Here is a 17,505-nt window from a genome sequence, read left to right as displayed (position 1 = left end):
GGCCGAGCCGCCTGACCCCCGCCGCCCGTCCTTGTGTTGCAGATGAGCCGTTCCGGCCGGAGCTCCCGGTAGCGCGGTGAGAGGCGCGGAGCCATGGGCGAGAACAGCCCCGAGGGCAACGTCATCTACTATGAAGTGGAGGAAGACGACTTAGCCCAAGATGACAATATGATGAGGTTTGCTGACAAAAACGGGCTGGTGTCCTCCTCGTCCGGGACGGTCTATGACAGGACAACTGTGCTCATAGAGCAGGACCACAGTGTGCTGGAAGATGAGGAGGATGAAGGACAGTGTGGTGATCACTTGCCTTTTTTACCAGAGGGTCATGAAGAAGGATTTCATTTAATAGCAGATCATGAAGGAATGTCACAGGGTTATGTGCAACATATTATTTCTCCAGATCAGATTCATCTAACAATAAATCCTGGTTCAACTCCCATGCCAAGAAACATCGAAGGAGCAACGCTCACTTTGCAGTCTGAGTGCCCAGAAACCAAGCGTAAGGAAGTGAGTAGCTAAACGTGATTGTGGGTTTTATGCACTCTTCTGACCTTAAAGGCATTGAAAATGTGCTTTGCCAAGGCTGTTTTTCAGGAGATGTGCAGTAGTTTTGCTTGTTTTCCAGGGGTTTTGTGTAACGTAGTGAATTGCCCTCCACTAAATCTGCTCTCCTCACCTCCAGCTTCGCTGTGTGCTGGGGAGAACCAAGTCCCAGCAGAGCTGCCAGGAGCATCCCTTTTCCCTCTGACACCACCTGCTGCCCTAGGAGCCTGCCAGAAGGCACTTTGTGGCACTGGATGGCAGGAGGGTGTGGCACTGCCACATGTTTGTGGCAGTGACGTGTGTAATTTTAGCAATCTTCTGGTTTTCTTCTGGTTGGGTCATTATTCTGTGAGTTCAGAGGTAGCTGAAAACCTGAGCTGTTAACTCTGGGATTGGCCACATTCTCAAGAAAAGCACATTCAGGTCACAGTTAAGGTCCAGGCCACTGCTGGGAGCTGGAGATACCAAACTTTAAATTACTTGTAGTTTTATTGTGTCACAGAGAAAATGTGAGAGAAGAGGGAAGCTTTAAGCTGCTATTTGATGTATTTTGAAAGCTCAGGTCAGCCTGCATGGTTAAAATTAAGGAGTTTACTCTTAATTCTGTTTCCCTGGTGAATTCTATCTGGACACACGGTGGTGAGGGCTTGTCCTGGGCCTCTTCTTCTTGGGTGCAAGAGCAAAGGGAAGTTGACTGTGACACCAGCTCAGGGACAGCTTAGTGCTCTTTTTTTGGCCCTCCTGAGTTATGTGAGGGGTGATGAGTTCAAGTGTCTGCACCGGTGTCAGCAGTAGCAGCATCAACTACTTGTGTAACTGAGAGGGAGAGCGCTGCAGCCCTGAGCCCTGGCTGTGACACTAAATCCTGTCCCTTGGCAGAGAACTGTCACCATCATGGCTGGGTGGGGGGAGCGGGGTGTCATCTCTGCAGTTGGGCAACTTCTGGACTAAGGTGTGTTCAGTGAGCCTGTTTGAGTCTCCTTTTGTCAGTTACTCATGTTAGCAGCTGCTGCAGCCTGTACCTGCTGAAGTAATTCACTTTTTCTGTCAGTCATGTATGTACTTTCTCTCTTCTTTGTGGGACCCTGAGCCGCTCCCAGAGCAGCGGGTGGGAGCTAAACAGGGTCAATGGCTGCACGTGCAATTAAACTGGAAAGGGCGCCTTTATTTTTCATCCTTGCTTTTTAGAGAAGGCTTGTGAGATGTGGAATTTCCTAATGAAATCCTTTATATGAATTTATTTTCCATTTCTGGAATTAATATCCCAGAGTAGAGGGCAATGATACCATAATGTGAAAGCAGCGGCACTGAGACCTGAGCACGTGTGAAACTTCTATCTTGTGAAATGCCTTTTTGCCTGCTGTTTCAAAGGTCTGATAAGTTGTCTGGAGGTGGGGAAAGGAAAGTTCTAAAGCTCCCAAACATCTGGCTTATCTCTGAAAATCAGCAACTCCATTCTTTGGTACTTCCAAAATATCTGCAGCAGTTTTAACACTTGAGATAACGGTTTTAAAGTCTTAAATTTTCAAGTCAGTCTTAAGGCATTTATGAAGCTAAAAAGGGGTTTTTGCACTTTAGTGACGTTTGGCTTTTTTTTGTTCTATTGTATGTCTCTCACTGTAATTGTGTTGGTAAGAACAAACATGATTACAGTATTTCAAATTCAGTTATTCTTTGTTCAGTGATGACACAGAAAAATTAGCCATTTAGGGGGAATATTGTAAGCTCAGGAGGAGTTAAAGGCAAACGGAGCAGTTACTTTAGACTTTGAACCAGGGTGTGAGGCTCCGCTTCCTCCAGCCCTGTTGGCTATTGCACAATGAGTTCCCGTTTCTGAGGTAAGTGCTGGATTACGGCTCTTCCAGCGTCCCCCTGGCAGAGGCAGCAGCTCACTGTCCCTGGCCAAAAGCCACAGTCTCGAAGCACCTGGGCCCTGTCCTGCCTGTCTGGGGCTGTGGCTCTGCTGCCTTGTTTGTTTTCTGTTGTGCTTGGGTGCTGTGGCAGCCTGGAGCTCTTGCTGCTGTACCTGTGAGGCTTTCAAATCAGTCTCTGATGGTTTTGTGTATATAAGCAGTGCTGTTTGTGTGTATAAGCAATGTGCAGTGTGTTGATGTGCTGATGTGAAAAGGGAATTAAACGCTGTGATGCTTCACAGAAAGATTTGTTTTGCTCAAAATGTGGTGGTGTTATTGCTGCTGTCTGTGGTGTGCTCAGAAGGATTTGTGAAATAAAGATTTGACCTTTATTTGGCCTTTAGAGGGAACGGAGCACTGCAAGACAATTGTTAAGAGTTCAGGCCATTAAACTGATGTTGCTACTGCCACCCTCCCTTACACATAGGCAGTGACAGCTGGGAACCAAACAGCTTAATCTGTAATTAATAGTGTCCTTTTTCTTCTAGACCTACATGTTAACACCTAGAAAGCTTTACAGAACCCTCCCTTCATTTTCAGGTAGTTCCTGCCTGTGTCAGATCCCTTGTGTACCATGGGAATTATTGGGGAGAATGTTCTGTAAAGTGTTAATTTCCAACTGCCTTAAAGCTGTAACAGGGAACATTTACTTCAGCACTGATACGCGAATTGTACTGGATCTGCTGACCCCAGGGGAGGATGAGGTACCCTCCTCATGTAATAAAATGTGCTTTCTGATGTTGGTGTGTTACTGGTCTGTGCTCCCACGTTGTGGCTGGCTCAGCACAACCAAACTTCCTAACTACATTGTAACCATGCTGTAATTCTTGGGCATTTAGTGGTAACTTCTGCCTGATTTGAACTGTAAATTAAGGGCAAATTGCTTTAGAGTGAAATTACTGTTTCCTTCTCTGAGAATGCTGAGTGACTAGTTGAAAATGTGAAGGGATGAATTCCCTGCTTCCCCTGGCAGGCAGAAGCTCAGCCATGCCCAGGACAGCTGGGCTGCAGCAGGCCTAACAGAGACTGGGGAACACAAAATGTTTCCCCTTCCTCATCCTTCCCCAGCTCTCTATACTGAACATGACATCACATGGTCTGGGATATCCCTGGATCAGTCAGGGTCAGCTGTCCCAGCCGTGTCCCCTCCCCACTCCCTGTGTACCCTTAGCCCCTTATTGGTGGGGCAGAATGAGAAGCAGTAAAAAAATCCGTCTCTATATCATCAGCCCTGTGTTGAGCACAAATCCAGAACATGCCCCATATGTGTGAAGATGAACTCTACCACAGCCAAACCCAGCATATTATGGTATTTCTGTGCTCTGTGTAAAGGTTTCTTGTATGTCTCACATGCTTTAATGTTCTCCAAATAGGAAGGTTTTATTGAGGCCAGGCGAAGGTGAATGCTAGCCTGTTGTGGGAGCAACAAGAGACCATGGATTGAGATACACAAAAGATCACTCAACTTTATAGAATTTTCTTAAAGAGGCCCTGCTGGCAGCTTTTTCCCCTGCAAAGCAGGTTGGAAGTAACCAAGAAACTATTTCTCTTTTGTTATGGAGAACTGTCTAGAACCTGATTTATAGCTGGTGTGACTTGCCAAGTCCTCTCTTGGGCTCTTCAATCATCTTTAGGTGTTGAGGTTTCTGAACTGTGACAGTCAAATGAAAGTCATCAGTTTGGTAGTTAATGGTGGAGGATAACTTTATTCAGGCAGATTAGGTGGTGTATTCCTTGTGCTTCACAAGAGAGGATGAGATTTCATTAGGTGTTACCACTTGCACACTGGAAGCTTCTAAACGATCCCTTGTGCCTGTTGCAGAAGTGGGGAAGGTACCAAATCTAATTCCATGTGAAATTGTCCTAGGGATCTCGATGGCTTACTGAGAAATCTGTGACACCTGTATTTGGGTGTCCTTGTAACCTGATGTGATCCATTACACTTCAGGCACTGGCTGTTTCAGTAACCACAGAAGGAAAGAGCAAGGCTCAATGAAGGCTGCTTTGGGATAAAGTGAAGTAATGAATGGACTGGTGGTTAGACCATGGGAGATGGTAAAAACTATTTCGCTCAAGGTGTTGATGGGAATTCAGCACACAGGGCAGTGAATTTGAGCGTTGTGACTGCATTTTCCTTTGTCTCCCTGCTCCACAAATAAGTAGCTCTGCTAGAAGCATTGGACTGAAGTGCAGGTGCTACACATGTGGGTAGTGGACAGGTTTTGATGCCTTAGGTTTTAACTTTTATATTTTTCAAATCCTGCACTGCCCAGTGAGTAACTCTGAAGTTTCTTGTAGCCTGTTAATTTCTGTTCTCTTGTGCTAGGTAAACATAACAAAGCCTCTCCGGGCCTGCTCTTCAAGGACACCCAGACCGTCCTAGACCCAAAAAGTATAAGCCAAAAGCCTCTAAAGGGGGGCAAGCTGAGGGGAATGACATCATTAAACTGAAGCTTTAATTGGAGAATTAACCCTGCTGTGCAAATGAACCAAACCTATAAAAGTGTGAAGAACTCGTGCCCTGCCGTCCACCTTGGGGTCCATCTTGGCAGTGGCCTCTGGCTCCCCAGGGGTACCTTTGAAGGCTTTTCAAATAAATACCTGCCTTTATTCCCTTACTCCTGTCTAGTCTCTGTTTTTAGGAGGCCTCTCAAAGCATCAGTTTGATGGCTCCTCAATGTTGTTTCCAACTGTTTTATCAGATTTTTAGCTAGAAAAATTTCGGATTATGTTTTTCCTTTTTCCCCTTCTGTTAGACTCCTGTTCTGCAAGGCCAACTGCTTTCTCATGTGCCACTCCTTCCTTGCAGAGTGCAGCAGAAATGTTGTCAGAGAATTAAGCGGCAGTAAATTTTTTTGGGGGCTTTGGGGTCAAAATCTGTTGCATTGTCTTTGATGTCTGACTGCAGTTCTACCCAGTCTGGATTCTAGAAATGATTAAAAGTTGTTAAGCAGGCAGCATTTTGTCCCTTAGGTTAAGCGCTACCAGTGCACCTTCGAGGGCTGTCCCCGCACCTACAGCACCGCTGGCAACCTGCGCACGCACCAGAAAACCCACCGTGGGGAGTACACGTTCGTCTGCAACCAGGAGGGCTGTGGCAAGGCCTTCCTCACCTCCTACAGCCTCAAAATCCATGTGCGGGTGCATACCAAGGAGAAACCATTTGAGTGCGACGTGCAGGGCTGTGAGAAGGCGTTCAATACACTGTACAGGTGAGAAGGTGCTCACCACTGTATACGTGGGATGGCTCTGGCAAGTTTTCTTGTAGGTATGGCTGTTGCTGTTCTGCAAGTTGAATCTACTTTGTGTTTGTGTTTGAATACAATTGTTTTGCTTCTTCTGTGTACACCCCTCAAGTGTGGCAATGCTGTCCACAGGGTAGGATGACAGAACTGTGGTGACATGCTTAACTTCTTAATATTCCAATAGCATTGAAGGTGGTGAATAAGCACAAGCGTCTCTCGGACTTGTTGGAGGACTTTGGAACTGACAGCAGTTTCATGAGCTCATTACCTTCTGCTCAGGATATGTTAAGCCTTTGATCCTGTCCTGCACATTTGAAAGAATGGCTTGCTTGCCTCAGGCCAGGGCTTTCTTACCCTGCCAGTTCTAAGAAGGATTTTTTTGGCATGTTTTTTAGGTTGAAAGCACATCAAAGGCTTCACACAGGGAAAACATTTAACTGTGAATCAGAAGGCTGCAGCAAATACTTCACAACGCACAGTGACCTGAGGAAGCACATTCGAACACACACAGGAGAAAAGCCATTTCGGTGAGTTGCTGGGTGGCAGTTCTGGCTTCTGTGGCTCAGGTAATGAGGCACCTGTGCCAAAAAGCAGCTGTTATTGCTCTGAATGGAATGGTGTTCTCCTGAGAAATAAGTGAACGTGGCTGGCTGGCGTTGGAGCATGTTTGTTCTTGAGCTCCCACAGCAGCCTTTAACAGAGGGTGCAGTGATTGTCCTAAAAGACAAGAACAGTCAAGGTATTTTTTAAAACGTAAACCTGTGCCACGATGAGCATCTTTTAAAACACATTGCTGCTCTCTGCTGGGATGCAATGTGTATTCCATGAAGGAGGCTCCCCCAAATACTGCCTAATACTGCCTTCGTGCTTGGATTTAAAGTCCTACTCAGAGCCCTGCTGCGATCTGTGTAGCATGCACAGCAGCTTCTGGGAGATATCTGGTTGCTGACAGAGCTTAGCTTTGGGCGTGCTTTTTAGAGTCCTGGGACTATTGCAAAGCATGATCTAAGGTTGTAGCTAATGCATCGAAGGGGGCTGATGCTGACTCTCCTGTGATGCCTCATTCAGGTGTGAGCATGATGGCTGTGGGAAGGCTTTTGCTGCAAGCCACCACCTCAAAACACATGTTAGAACACATACTGGTAAGTTCTATGGGGTTTTTTCAAAATTTTCTTTAATTGAGCTTATGTAGTTTATACTAACTCTCAGAATCCTAATGTGAACTTAGTTACATGTGATATGGGAGTGACACCAAGCTGAGTGGCTCAGGCAACACATGTGAGGGAGGGGATGGCATCCAGAGAGACCTTTGCAGGCTGGAGGAGTGTACCCCTGTGAGCCTCATGAGTTTAAAAAGGCCAAGTGCAAACTCCTGCACCTACGTCAAGCCAGTCCACATTTTCCATTTACGCAGTTATATTTATGCTTGACCGGTCTTGAATTCAATGAATGTGTTTTCACAAATGTATCAGTAATGATGCATAACAATGAAATATTGTGTTGTGTGTCAGTTCCCATGGTGAAATGGAAGCATTCACCTGCGGGACTCCCAGGAATAGTGAATGCATGAAGGGGCATTAAACATCTTGTTTGTATGAAATACTGCTCTCCCATGTGCTTTAAAAGTGTGTGTCTGATAGTATGTTTTTAAGTCTGTTAAATGTGTTTTGTGCTGCCTCTAGGGGAGAAACCCTTCTTCTGTCCCAGCAATGGTTGTGAGAAGACTTTCAGTACCCAGTACAGTCTCAAGAGTCACATGAAAGGTCATGAGAAGGGACATACCTATAATGCACTTCCCAATAACAATGTGTCTGAGGTTAGTAGCACTTCTGCCTAATGCTCCCCAACCATACCTTGGGGAAGAAATCATTTGGTTTGCAGCTTGTTCTTAAGGTGTAACATTTAAGACTGGGATTTTCAAAGGGAGTTGTAAGTGCTCACTTTGCCACGTGTGCATGTGGGCAGTTGTATCCATCAGGCTGCTTTCTTTGTGTGTGCTTCAGTCGGAATCACTACTGTGGGATAAACATGTGAAGTAAAATAGATACCAACTAAAAACACTAACTGTGAAGGTTTAATTTTTTAATTTTCTAAAAGTTGATTTGTTCCTATGCTAATTTAAAATTCTGGGTTTATATGACTTTGTGGAAGTACTTTGACAGAGATGTTAAGAATCCTTGATAGCTACTAAATATCCTTTGCTTAAAAATCTTGCTCCTTTGATTTTAGAACTGAGACCTGGGTCCCATATAAGCAGAGTGTGGACTCTAAAAGGTCATTTAAAACATTTATGACGTTATTCTTTTAATATATAATTCAAATTGTTTTTCTTTTTTACAGGATACAAGTCACTCACTTTGTCTTAGTGATTTAAGCCTCATATCAACAGATTCAGAATTGCGGGAGAGCTCTAATCCAGTGAGTTACTGTCCTGGAATTGCCTCATCCTCATTGGAGTTTTGATTTTGTCCTCCAAAATGTGTAGTGCTTAGTTCAACCTGCTGTTGAAGGCTCTGCATCTGATTTTACAATAACAATGTTGTTGCTTCTTGATAAGTGTTGAATGAGCTTAAATTTTACATAGAGGAAAATTAGATGCTGAGGAGACTGTGTTGTTCTTTGTGCTGTGGTGCCGGGAGCAGGGCGCAGCTTTTGTATATATTCTGCTCTTCGAGCAGTGTGGGTGACTAGAATTGCATAGTCCAGGATATAGTCTATATGGAGCTCCTTTTTTCTGCTCCAGAAAAGGTTCTGCAAGCATTAATGTCTGTTTCTGTTTCTGACTGAGTACTGCAAGAAATAAGGGTTAAACAAAGTATGGATGCAGAGGAATATATTTTACTTTTGAAGAAGTTACTTATTTTTGTAGGGATTTGCTCATTATGTTGGTAAATTTGATTACCGGTAATAAAACTAAGCATATAAGTAATATATGTTGCCATTCCTGAAGGTGGCTGGTTCATTGGAGGAGGTTTCTGACATGCACACGCTGCTTGACTGGGGTTTGTGCAGTTTGATACCTGAGAGCACTTTCTGATGTCTTCCTCTTTGTTTTCTGTTTGTCAGACTCATGGACAGGACCTCAGCACAATCTCACCAGCAAGCATCTTTGAGTCTATGTTTCAGAGCCCAGACCACACTACAAATCAGGATGACTCTCAGCAGACAGGTACCAGTTGTATCTGCACTGCTATTAAAGACAGCTTTGTGACAGCTCTGCATGCATGTACTGAGTTCAGCATTTCAGACTGAAGCTTAATGCCCAACGTAACTCCTAAGAAGCAAAAAGAACTTTACCTTCAGTGTTGAAATTCATTGATGTTGGGATGCATGGTGTGCACAGACCATGTGACACTCAGTGAGAGGGGAGGTGACCCAGCACACTGTCCTGCAGTACTGCCATTGGAGCTCTCAAGCAGTCCACATCATCCTGTTTTCAAGGTTCTCTCTTGAAGTTGCTGCACAACCTGGCTGATAAAAGGCTTATTAGAGAGAGCTGATGAGCCTGATCAGGCTCAGTGTAGAGCTCAGTGTTACCAACTTCCTGAATTTGCAGCTACTTTTAGATTTCACTGCCTAGGGTTGTTTTTGAGCACTAGTCTGAAGTTAGGAATGTGGTAATGCTTTACTTGGCAAAAATCCATCAGCTAGCTGGTAAGTTCATTGAAAAAGCAGTTTATTCAGACCTAATGAGAACTGATACATTTTTTCTGTTTCTTTTTCAGCAGCTGCCTTGATTGAAGGGTTTAATGGCGACACGGACTCGGTTGCTGCACTCCCGCCCCCAGCAGGAGACGCAACCTCATTGTCCCTCCCCCTGGTCCTGCAGCTTGGCCTCCCTGAGCCTGCGCAGGCAGCACTGCAAGCCTCAGCAGCACCTGCTGCTCCCTCTTCCATAGCACCCAGCTCACAGCCAGCTGCGTTTGGGAATCCTGCAACTGTTTTACAATCCCCAGAAGTGCCTGTTCCTCGCAGCACACCATTTGCAGCCAGTCACCAAGACTTCCTGCAGCACACCCAGCCGCCACCGCAGCCCATTGTACAGGGACTGTCAGTGGTTGCTGGGCCCCCCCCCCCGACAGCCCCGAGTGCCGCTGATCCCCTGCCAGCTGTAGTTCAGACTGTGCCTGTTGGTGCAAACCCTGTTTTGACCAGTAACCCCACTATAACCATTACTCCTTCTCCGAGCACCGCCATTCTGCAGTCCAGCATTGTCATGGGAGAGCAGAACTTACAATGGATCTTAAATGGTGCCACTGGTTCCCCACAAAGCCAAGAACAAATGGTCAGTACATCCAGTACAGGCTTTGGAACAGCTTGAACCATTCCTCCTAAAGCCCTTGCTTTTGAAAAGGGAGGGAGTTGAACCTGTAAGATAAACCCCAGGATGTAGTGTGGTATAATGCTTGTCATTTTAGTGTGTATACATGTCACCAGTGCAGCCCCTGGAATAGACAGGGAAGTAAATACAGCACAGAGAAATCCAGGGTGCAGAAAGATGTTGCTTTCTTCTTTCCACCAGTGGTGGACTTCTGCCAGCAGGTATCAGTGTGTTTATCCGGGATGGCACCACCAGGCCTGAGGATATACGTGGGCCTTAATCTATTACTTTTAATGCATAGAAGCACAAAAGACTTGTAAAGGCTGTGTTTAGGCATTTTGTAATCTTTGTCTCTGCCTAATTTAGACTGATAATGAAAAGAGTTTTTTTGAAAAGAGAATGTTTGTGGTTTTCCATTGAATCTGGATAGCTGAAGCTTCAGGAGTTTTCTCTTTGACAATATTGGTGCCACTTTAGGCTCTCAGCTGCAGGTGGACACGAGTGAGTGGCTGCAGGTACAGGCAGTGGGACCACACACAGCAGTGTTTAAGAATTCAGTCATTGAATTGTCAAAACCCACAAGCTGAGTTAGCCAACAAATAATGCAGGGGATATTATGCCCAATCTCTAGGACCACTGAAACAATACTTTGAGCCCAGTTTTCCTGTGTGTCTTTTTGGAATATGTGTATAGCTGTTTAGAATTTGAGCAATAGAAATTTGATTGGAGTCAATTCACACTTTTGTCTTGTTTGTTTGTTTTTTTCTTTAAAGCCACAAGTTCCAAAAGTAGTAGAAAAGGTGTTTTTTACCACTGCATTACCAGTAGCTGGTAGCACAGGTAAGCATGATGATGAACTAATTTAACAAGGCTAATTTCTCTCTCCCTGCTGTGAAATTATGTAGCTCCATTGTGTTTTGTTTTTCTTTCACCTTCAGGAAACCCTGTTCAGCAGATTGGTCTCAGTGTTCCTGTTATTATTATAAAGCAGGAGGAGGCCTGCCAGTGCCAGTGTGCCTGCCGAGACTCTGCCAAGGACAAAGCCACCACCACCGTTAAGAAGGAATGTTCTTCACCTGATTCAAAAGCTTTGGAGCAGCCAGCTCCCCAGCTGCAGCCCCAGACCTTTCCTTCCTCCTCTGCTCCTCCTTCTTGTGGGCAGAGCAGTCAGATAGTTAACCCTTCAGACTCCCAGACTGAAACATTAAGTGCCATGGATGTATCGGACTTCCTGTCCCTCCAAAGTCCTGAAACCCCATCTAATATAATTCCAATCGAAGCACTACTGCAGGGTGAGGAAGAAATTGGTTTGAGTAGCAGCTTCTCTAAGTGAAGATGTTCCAGATTTTCCTTTGCACCTGGAGGGTATAAAACCTTCTCCTTAGAAGCAGAAACTGAAGGATCGATTCTTATTCCTTCCTCTTTGGAAATTTTGTGGCTTATTTCTGCTTCACAGATGTCATCTTAGTCACGTCCCAGGTACATCCACCTTTGATATTCTATCTAAAAAAGAAAAGGTAAAAAAAAAAAAGAAATAGCTAAGTTATATATGAACTGTTTTGGCTGCACTGTCTGTCACTTTTGCTTGTCATATGTGAACACAGAAATTAAGGTTACTTGTGTGCAAAAAGATTTTTAAAAGCAAAAGGGGGGTTACTTTGTCTCCAATTGCACATCACTTATGTTTGGGATTAAGGTACTGGCAGCAAGTGGGTCTTTGTTACAACTTCTTGGGTCTCTAATTTTCTCCTGTCTGTCATGTCTGTACTAACCATGCACTAAAGGGGAGCCCAGGAAAGGAGGCTGCAGGGGAAGGAAATGGCATAGCTGTAGGAGAGGATTTATCTGCAGTGTGATTTGGATGCGATTGTCACATACCTGATGAGGAGCATGTGGTGAGCACTGTGCCTGGTTTTGCTGTATACTAATGCTCTTAATAAAGCCTCCAGGAGCTTTGGGGGGGGTTTATTTCAGCAGGGCACAAGTACCTTGTGCCCCTGATAGATCTGTTCATTTAATTCCACTAGGACTCAAGTGTGTTGCAGACATTGTGTCACAACATGGAAGCACAGTCAGAGCCGCTGCTGGCTCTGGCTCCAGAATCTGTTTTCTTGGCCTCTCCGAAGGGTACAGTGAGTCCCAGGTGTGGTCAGGTTGGTGCCTGCTGCTCTTTCGATTTCTTAGGCTCTGTTCAGCAACAAGTCATCATCCTAACCCTGGGACTGTTGAATTGGGAGCATGGTGCCTTTGCTGGTTACTCTCATCTTTTGTGAAGAACAACTCTTACGAAAATTTTCAGAAAGATTCAACATAAATTCAGAATTTGAATTTGAATTCAGTGAGTCTGTTGTTCAGTTGTTCATACATGCTTCTTTTTTTTCCTGTGAGCTATATAATTTCTGCCTGACTCTGCCTCCAGCCTACTGCAATGCCAGCTTTTTGTGCACGGGGCTATTTCTTGACTAAAAGATGTTACGCAGCAGAGTAGTTTTTCATATCAAACTGAGAGTCTATATTCTAACCTACTCAGGGTAAATCAAATCCAAACCCCCCCCCTTCCACCAAAAAGCCTGTAATGTTGCAATAAATGCAGTCTCATTCTAAATGGTTTATTTATGCTGCATTATTTTGAAAGATGTAATTTTATAGTTTTTATCCATCTTTCTGGCTTTGGCTGTCAGTCTTCTTGTGTTAAAGGAAAGAATATTAAATAGTCTTTATTCAGTTTACAGTGTTGTCATTAGTGAGATACAAAGATATTGACTAAAGCCAATTAGTAGGGAGTGTCCCTGCACTCAGTTTAGAAATGCAAACTGTAGTGGATAGAGATCTTTTCACTTTTTATGTTTGATCAGAGCTGTTGTCTGTACCTCCAAGGAGGGGAGAACCCTGTGAGTGCTGCCTGGTGATCAGCAGGTGTTTAACCCTCCTGTGACATGCTCAGTGTAGCCTGACCAACACTGAGACTGGCTTCAGCGACCTCTCATGCTGTTCCCTTGAGAATGCGCTGCCCAGCCATGGATGGAAAGGGACTGAAGGGAACTGGTCTTCCCTTCTTGGACAGCTTGCTTTCAGTCAAGTGCAGAAGGGAAAAACAGTGTCCTGTGAGGGCAGATGGTTGTGCCAGGAATGCTCCGTGCCTGGGACACGCCATACGTCTGTGCCAGGGCAGAGAGCTCGGTGTTGACAGTTGCAGGGATGAACTTGAGGGCAGCACACATGCTGGTGTTGTTTCCTCTGGGTGTGTGGCAGGGCTGTGCAGGGCTGTTGTATAGCAGGGCTACAAGTCCTGCAGCAACAGGGTTTGGAATCCACGAAACAGGTTAACAAAGCATTTCTTGTTTTGTTCCTGTAATGGCAATCCTTGGAGGGCAGCAAGGTGGTAGCCCCTTTGCTTTTCTCCTACAGCTTCATTTTGTGCTGCAGTTGGGTTGCATGGCAGCAAGAACTGCTTCAAACACAAACAAAATAGTCCCAAGCCTCCATGGCTAGGACTGTCCTCACAGAGGAGTCTCCTGCCAGCTATTCTGCATAGAGCTCCATTTGGGAGGGGATTGAGCACTGCCTGGAGCTGCTTGGAGGTCCCTCTGGTGCCTCTCACTATGGCCTCGGGCATTTTCTTTGGCAAAGTGCAGCTGTGGTGGTTGAGTGTGAGTGGGTGTGGATGCGTGCCTGTGGGAGGCTGCTGATGCAGGAGTGTGAAGATTCCCCTGGAGTTGTGGAACCTCTTATGGGGACAAGGGTCCCAGATGTGGCCTGTACTGTGACAGCTGGGCAATTTAGCAACTGCTTCTGAGCCTTCACAGCCTTCAGGGAGGCTTTTTTAACTTTTGCTACTTATGACTCAGTCAACCTAAAACATGCTTCTGGTTGGACCAGAGAGCATCTTCAGAAATTTTTTTGTGACTGAAATGAGTAGAAGAAACTACCAAAGTCTCTGAACTGGGAGGCTCAATGTGGAGCTGTGGTGATGGGCAGCAGTGTCCAGGGTCGATCTGCTGTTTCTCTTCACAGCTACTGGGTTTATTTAATGTGTTCCAGGAAAAGCACTATGTCCTGTTGATTTTTGGTGCACTGGGTTTGCCATTGCCCCCTTATATGTGCATCAGGCAGGCTGCAATTCAGGTGGGACTGGTAAGAGCTTGTACTGAGGCAGGAGTGTGTGATTCTGTGAGCACATGGGCTGTGCATCCACTGTGTTTTACAGGTGTGTGCTTTTGTTGTTTATCATTCATCTGCTTTCCAGATGTGTTGCGTGTGTCTGAGATGTTTTCACATTTGCATCAACTCCAGTGCTGTGTGATCAGACTCTGCTCCAGGGCAGTCTGTGCCATGCTGGGATGGGAGGAGATCAAAGGGTAGCTGCAGCAAAGCTCTGAGATTCTGCAAGGCCAGGGATTTTCCTGTCCTTTCCTTGCTGCCCCAGCATTTAGCATATTCCATATTACATGGTTTATTAAAGGGAGAGTTTCTGCCCTTACAGATCTGGTGAGATGTTGGATTCCCAGAAAAGAGTTCATGTGCTGGAGCCTCTGGGAACAGCATGCCTGCCTCCACAAAGTCTGCATGAACCCTTTCAATTATCAGAGAGCAAAACTGCGCTGCTCTAGGTCACTTGTTTTGTGCTAGTGGGGGTTTACTTGGTCACTTGTAGTTTCTAGATGAGTGTAGAAGCCTAAACATGTAGAGGGGGTCAAGTTACTGACTTTGGTAGCTCTGGTCACCAAGTAAAGGACCCAAACGAGCAGACCTGGCATGCAGCTGAAGGCTGGAGAAATTGCTTTTTGTGCTTGTAGGTTTGTAGGGGGGGTCAGGGGGAGAGAATCAGCACTGATTGAATGCTGGTACTGAAGTACATGGAACAAAGTACGAGTTGGACACTTGTGTAATGCTGAGTGTACCCAGGAAGACAAGTTTGCAGAACCTCATACTGGTATCTAAAATGCACTTTAGGTTATTTTATCTTTAACCCAATTGCTGCAATTTCTTTTGTATATACTTTCACAAAGTTTATTTTTGCTCTGAGTAAAAGTTAACAGGGGTGTGCAAAGATGAGCACTTAACTTGGTGCAATACCTGTAGCTAAAGATCCTTGTCCCGTGTGGTCCGTGTGTCTGTCTGACAGAACAGGTGTGGTGGGTGTTGTGCTGCCCTTCCCCCATGCCCCAGACAAATTATGCATTGTTAGCAAACGTCCAATCTATGCAAATAACCCTCTGAGAGCACTGTGCTTCAGCAGCCTTTTCTCTCACACTTTCTGGGGGCTGCTTGTCACCCTGTTGGACATGCTGTGTCTCTTGATGTGTGTCCTTCTTCCCCTGTCCTCGTTCTGTCACCCGCGTGGGAACACAAGTGACAAGCTGCTCTCAAACAGGCATGTTGCACCTTTGAAAATTGTCTTCAAGATGGTTTCTGATGTCCTGTTACTGCCTTATTTCTTGGGGGTGGCCGTAGCCATCCACAACATTGTCCTTGATCTGCATCAATGCTGTGAACTGTTTACAGCACTCCTACTCCAAGATAAACTGGGTTCAGAGCTGGAGCCAGCCAGGCCCTTGGTGTAGAGCTGCAGGGAGAGCTGAGCTGAGGGTAGCTGTCCTTGGAGATGATTGGAGATGAGCAGCTGTTCCTGGGTTGGTTCCTGAGCTGAGGCAGCCGAGTCAGTGGGGCAGAGGAGATGAGATCTGGTGTCACGTTCTCGCTTCCACCGCTGGCTGGGAGACACCGGGCAAGGCACAGAACCTCGCCGTGCCTCAGATCCTCCCCATGGAACAAGGACAGGGTGTTGTCTCTGTGAAATGATTTGAGATCTGTGGGTGAAAAGTTCTTGGCAGGAGTTATGTGAGCTAGCTGGGCAGAACTGTTGGAGTCAGTTTGGATTGTAAGGCAAAAAAGAAGAGCATGTCTTTAATAAACCCCTGAATTTCTGACTGCAGAGTTTTTAATTGTATACTATTTTTTCCGTAACATATTTTGGAAGCAATGTCAAATTTTTATAAATGTTATCTGTAGTCAATTCTCATGGACAGGGCTGAACTTTTAACTTTTTTGTGTCTTATCTTGATATCTATCACATGTTCTAGAAGGTGGATTCTGTGTCTGCACTGAGAAATGCAAATTAAACTGGATATTTATGTAGTAGTGTACATAGTCTGAGTGTGTGTGTTTTTGGAACTAGGTGAAACCCCACACCATGCTGCAGTGGTGTGCAAGCTGGCCAAAATTTGGTTCATTATGGAGTGTACACTTCCTCAAATAAATGCAGTTTCTACTTTTTCTTAAAGATTTTTTTCACATGACCTTTTCCAGCAGACTTGAGGGTGTGCTTGCAGTGCTGTAGTTGCAGTCGCTGGTGTTCCTGGTTTGTGACTCTGTTGTCCTCCTGCTGCTCGGGCTGACCCTGCTCTGTTCTGCCTCACCCAGCCGAGCGCTGGCAAACCCCAGCCTGGCTCCACACCAGGGGCAGCTCCAGTGGAGCTGTCGGGACTGGGGGGGCTGCACTGCCTGGGGCTTTGGAGACGGCTGAACTAAACCCCAGTTTCTCAAGAATGTGTGTATGGTAATAAAGGAATTTATTTAACTCTGAAACATGGGAACAAATGTGCTTACATTGAGCAATGTGAAGATGTTAGTTACAGGTACAGTACTTCCAAAGGAAGAGCATCTCCAAAACCCAAAAGAGTAAATATGCATTTGTATTTTTTGAAGAATGTGAAATAATGGTGTTTGCTTAATTGCTCATTTTGTATGAAGTTAATATTGTACTTTGAAATATCTGCAAAGAAGTGGAAATTAACCTTTTTGGAATTGAAAGCAATATTAATACTAATGGAATCCTAATTAAATGCTTATTTAAACATTGTGTTATAATAGTTTTTCCTGAGAGTATTCTGTGGCAGAGGAGTGTGAGCGTCCTGCCCTGTTCCCTTAGGAAGACGAATTCCAACCTTGAAAGGTGGCGTTTGCCTTTTCACCCTCCTCCCTCTCCCATCACTGGCCCAATTTCGCCACTCTGGTGCCGTGGGGTGTAGGTGGGAGTTGAAACCCAGAACCGGGGCATCTCCCACCCCAGACCTCCAACCTCGTCCCGTAGCTGGTTCGTGCTCAGGTCATGCCTGACTCCAGGACTGGCTCTAGGCAGGAGTTGAGCAGGGGGCTTAGAACAACACAGGGTTTGTGCCTCTGCAGCAGCTCCAGCGTCGGCTCGGGTTGGTCCTGATCCCAGAGCAGCCAGGGAAGAATCAACCTCTGGAACACACGGGCGCTGGGGGCGGCTGTGCCTCCTCCTTACGAGCAGACGGCGAGGGTGTGGGGAGATACAAACCAAGTCCCTCTCACTTTATTTTGAAGTGTAAATTTAATGGGATAAAGCACAAGCGCAGGGAGACCAAGCGAGATCCAAGGCCACGGCGGGGGAGCCCGGCGGTGCCGTCGTCACCGGTCCCTGTGTTCCCTCGGCACCGACCGGGCGTTCCCGGAGCCC

The 17,505-nt window shown here is 45.7% G+C and overlaps 1 protein-coding gene across 2 annotated transcripts in view; it reads left to right on the top strand.

Moving 5' to 3' along the window:
* The window catches only part of MTF1 (metal regulatory transcription factor 1), a 33,470-nt gene extending 16,578 nt beyond the window's left edge, over window positions 1-16,892 (top strand). The window contains exons 3-12 of one of the 2 annotated variants that reach the window (XM_008635124.2): window positions 43-507; window positions 5,430-5,668; window positions 6,097-6,228; window positions 6,770-6,843; window positions 7,384-7,517; window positions 8,042-8,119; window positions 8,768-8,870; window positions 9,430-9,986; window positions 10,796-10,862; window positions 10,961-16,892. In XM_008635124.2, coding sequence (XP_008633346.1) covers window positions 94-507; window positions 5,430-5,668; window positions 6,097-6,228; window positions 6,770-6,843; window positions 7,384-7,517; window positions 8,042-8,119; window positions 8,768-8,870; window positions 9,430-9,986; window positions 10,796-10,862; window positions 10,961-11,355 — 2,193 coding nt within the window. In that variant the 5' untranslated portion in view covers window positions 43-93 and the 3' untranslated portion in view covers window positions 11,356-16,892. Of the gene's footprint in view, window positions 1-42; window positions 508-5,429; window positions 5,669-6,096; window positions 6,229-6,769; window positions 6,844-7,383; window positions 7,518-8,041; window positions 8,120-8,767; window positions 8,871-9,426; window positions 9,987-10,795; window positions 10,863-10,960 lie in introns of both variants that reach the window. The other variant, XM_008635122.2, reaches the window with a different exon arrangement.
* The last annotated feature ends 613 nt before the right edge of the window (window positions 16,893-17,505 follow it).

The sequence above is a fragment of the Corvus brachyrhynchos genome, unplaced genomic scaffold (assembly GCF_000691975.1).
Source record: "Corvus brachyrhynchos isolate BGI_N302 unplaced genomic scaffold, ASM69197v1 scaffold65, whole genome shotgun sequence".
Lineage (NCBI taxonomy): Eukaryota > Metazoa > Chordata > Aves > Passeriformes > Corvidae > Corvus > Corvus brachyrhynchos.
The sequence above is the reverse complement of the archived record's forward strand: the minus strand, read 5'-3'. Positions and strand labels throughout refer to the sequence as shown.